The 2,328-nt window shown below is 59.4% G+C and overlaps 1 protein-coding gene across 1 annotated transcript in view; it reads right to left on the bottom strand.

The window, feature by feature from the left end:
- SLC26A11 (solute carrier family 26 (anion exchanger), member 11) overlaps window positions 1-2,248 on the bottom strand; it is a 34,313-nt gene extending 32,065 nt beyond the window's left edge. Inside the window, exons 1-4 of the mRNA XM_011991963.1 lie at window positions 2,171-2,248; window positions 2,052-2,131; window positions 1,378-1,624; window positions 450-642 (exon numbers count right to left, since the gene is read on the bottom strand). Of these exons, the coding sequence (XP_011847353.1) occupies window positions 450-642; window positions 1,378-1,611 (427 nt within the window). The 5' untranslated portion in view covers window positions 1,612-1,624; window positions 2,052-2,131; window positions 2,171-2,248. The remainder of the gene's footprint in view (window positions 1-449; window positions 643-1,377; window positions 1,625-2,051; window positions 2,132-2,170) is intronic.
- Window positions 2,249-2,328: the final 80 nt, after the last annotated feature.

The raw sequence follows: 2,328 nt of genomic DNA, 5'->3' as shown, positions 1-2,328 counted from the left end.
CACACACACACATACCCACACCCCCATGACACACACACACATACCCACACCCCCACAACTCACACACACACATACCCCGACACACACACACACACACACACCCACGACACACACACACATACTCCGACACACACACACACACACACCCACGACACACACACACATACTCCGACACACACACACACACACCCACGACACACACACACATACCCACACCCCCACGACTCACACACACACACCCCCACACCCCGACACACACACATATCCACACCCCCCACGACACACACACACACCCACACCCCCACGACACACATACACATACCCACACCCCCACGACTCACACACACACACACCCCCACACCCCGACACACATGGGGATAGACCTTGAAATGCAAACAAGGAAATGCTGAGGTCAAGGGCATCCCCTTGGCAAGAAGGTAGAGCCTCACCCAAATGCAGGACCCCCATGGCCAGCTGGATGCAGCCGGACAGGAAGGCCAGCAGCACAGCATAGGCAGGCTCGTGGAAGGTGTAGAAGGAGACTAGGAGGGACATAATGGCGGTGGGTCCCAGAGTCACATCCCGGGAGGTGCCCAGGAAGAAATAGACGAAGCAGCCCACGAAGGCAGAGTAGAGGCCGTACTGTGGGGAGAGACGGCGGTGAGCACGCAGGAGGCCGAGGCCTGTCCACCAGGTCCCTAGTGTGTGTGTCCAAGCACGGGATCTGTGGGTGTCAGCTGTGTCCCGGGCACCCAAGCACGCACAGGTGAGAGGTGCACCACCCTGCCCTGTGGGTGGACCTGCGGTGATCAGGAGGCCACTTCTTCAGCCGCACCCAACTGGGGGCTCAGGGTGCGGACAGCAAGGCAGAGAAGGGGTTGGTGCAGGCCCGTGTGCTGTGTCCAACTCTGAGGAAACATTCTTTTTTTTTTTTCCTGAGACAGGGTCTTGCTCTGTCACCCAGGTTGGAGTGCAGTGGCACGATCTCGGCTCACCGCAACCTCCGTCTCCCGGTTTCAAGCAATTCTCCTGCCTCAGCCTTCCCAGTAGCTGGGATTACAGGTGCCCGCCACTGCGCCTGGCTAATTTTTGTATTGTTAGTGGAGACAGGGTTTCACCATTTTGGTCAGGCTGGTCTTGAACTCCTGAGGCCTCCGTGAGTCATCTCACTGGCCTCTTCATAACCAGCTCAGTGTCTGTGTGTGCCAAACAGGCATAGGAGCCTGGATCAGCCCAGAGACAGTCATGCGTCACACACTGTAAACCAAAGATTCCTTGGCGCCCAGGGGCTGGAAACCCGGAATCTGCTGGCGTCTGGGATTGATACTGTGTATTCTGCTTCTGAGATGTGGCTGGCAGCAGGGTCAGACAGCTCACCTGGGGCGGGAGTCCAGCCACTTCAGCATAGGCCAGTGCCTGGGGAATGGCAGTGAGGCCAACTGAGAGACCGGCGATGAAATCCATCTTCAGCCACTGCAGGGAGTAGCTCGGCAGCCACGCCAGGATGGGCAGTCTCCTCTGCACGGCCGTAGGCGAGCAGCAGCAGGCGCTGCAGGCCATCCTGGGGCCGGAGGACCTGGCCTGACCCAGAGCCGTCACCGAAGAAGGCATCTCTACGGTAGGGCTGGGGGGTGCAGGTGACATAGACCAGCAGTGAGCGCGTGGCCTTTGAAGAACCAGGCAACACTGGTCAGGGTCGATGGGTGTCAGGAGGGGTCACTATGGGTCTCCCCTTCCCAGGGGGACTGAACCAGACGGCTCTGCGAGGAAGCCAACAACGTGCACAAGACTGGGACTGGGCCAAGACTGGAGGGCCCACCCCATCCCTCATCACTCTCTCTCCCTGAATCCCCCCGTGCAAATCCTGGGTGCCTTCTCTCCCTTCATCCTCAACTCTCCCAGATAAGAAACTGATAAGTGATTTCTTATTGAGAAGTCTGAAGACTAATTAAGCTCAATACTTCTGGCCCCTGGAGAACCGGCTTCCTTTGCCTTTTTTCCCCTCTCCCCAGGGAATTTAACGGGGGGAGAAGCAGGGCCCGCGGGCGCACCCTAGGCTGGCGGGGGGTGCGGGTGACAGCCGGGAGATCCGGAGGGGTTCCGAGGTTTTCCAACTGCGCACCAAGGCGGGCTCCACCCACTACGGTGGACTCCGGCGCTCGTGGGGGGCTGGGGGGGGGGTCCTCCGCTCCTGAGGCCAGGCCTCGCTTAGCCCCCACCTGTGGCTTTCAGAGTCCTGGAATTCTAGTTGCTTCTGTGAGGACATCAGAGGCGCCCGGTTAATTCAGGCGCGCAGCATCTTCCAGGGCCCCGGCGCCAGCGCACAGA

The sequence above is a fragment of the Mandrillus leucophaeus genome, unplaced genomic scaffold, assembly GCF_000951045.1.
Source record: "Mandrillus leucophaeus isolate KB7577 unplaced genomic scaffold, Mleu.le_1.0 Scaffold1, whole genome shotgun sequence".
NCBI classification, from domain to species: domain Eukaryota; kingdom Metazoa; phylum Chordata; class Mammalia; order Primates; family Cercopithecidae; genus Mandrillus; species Mandrillus leucophaeus.
The sequence above is the reverse complement of the archived record's forward strand: the minus strand, read 5'-3'. Positions and strand labels throughout refer to the sequence as shown.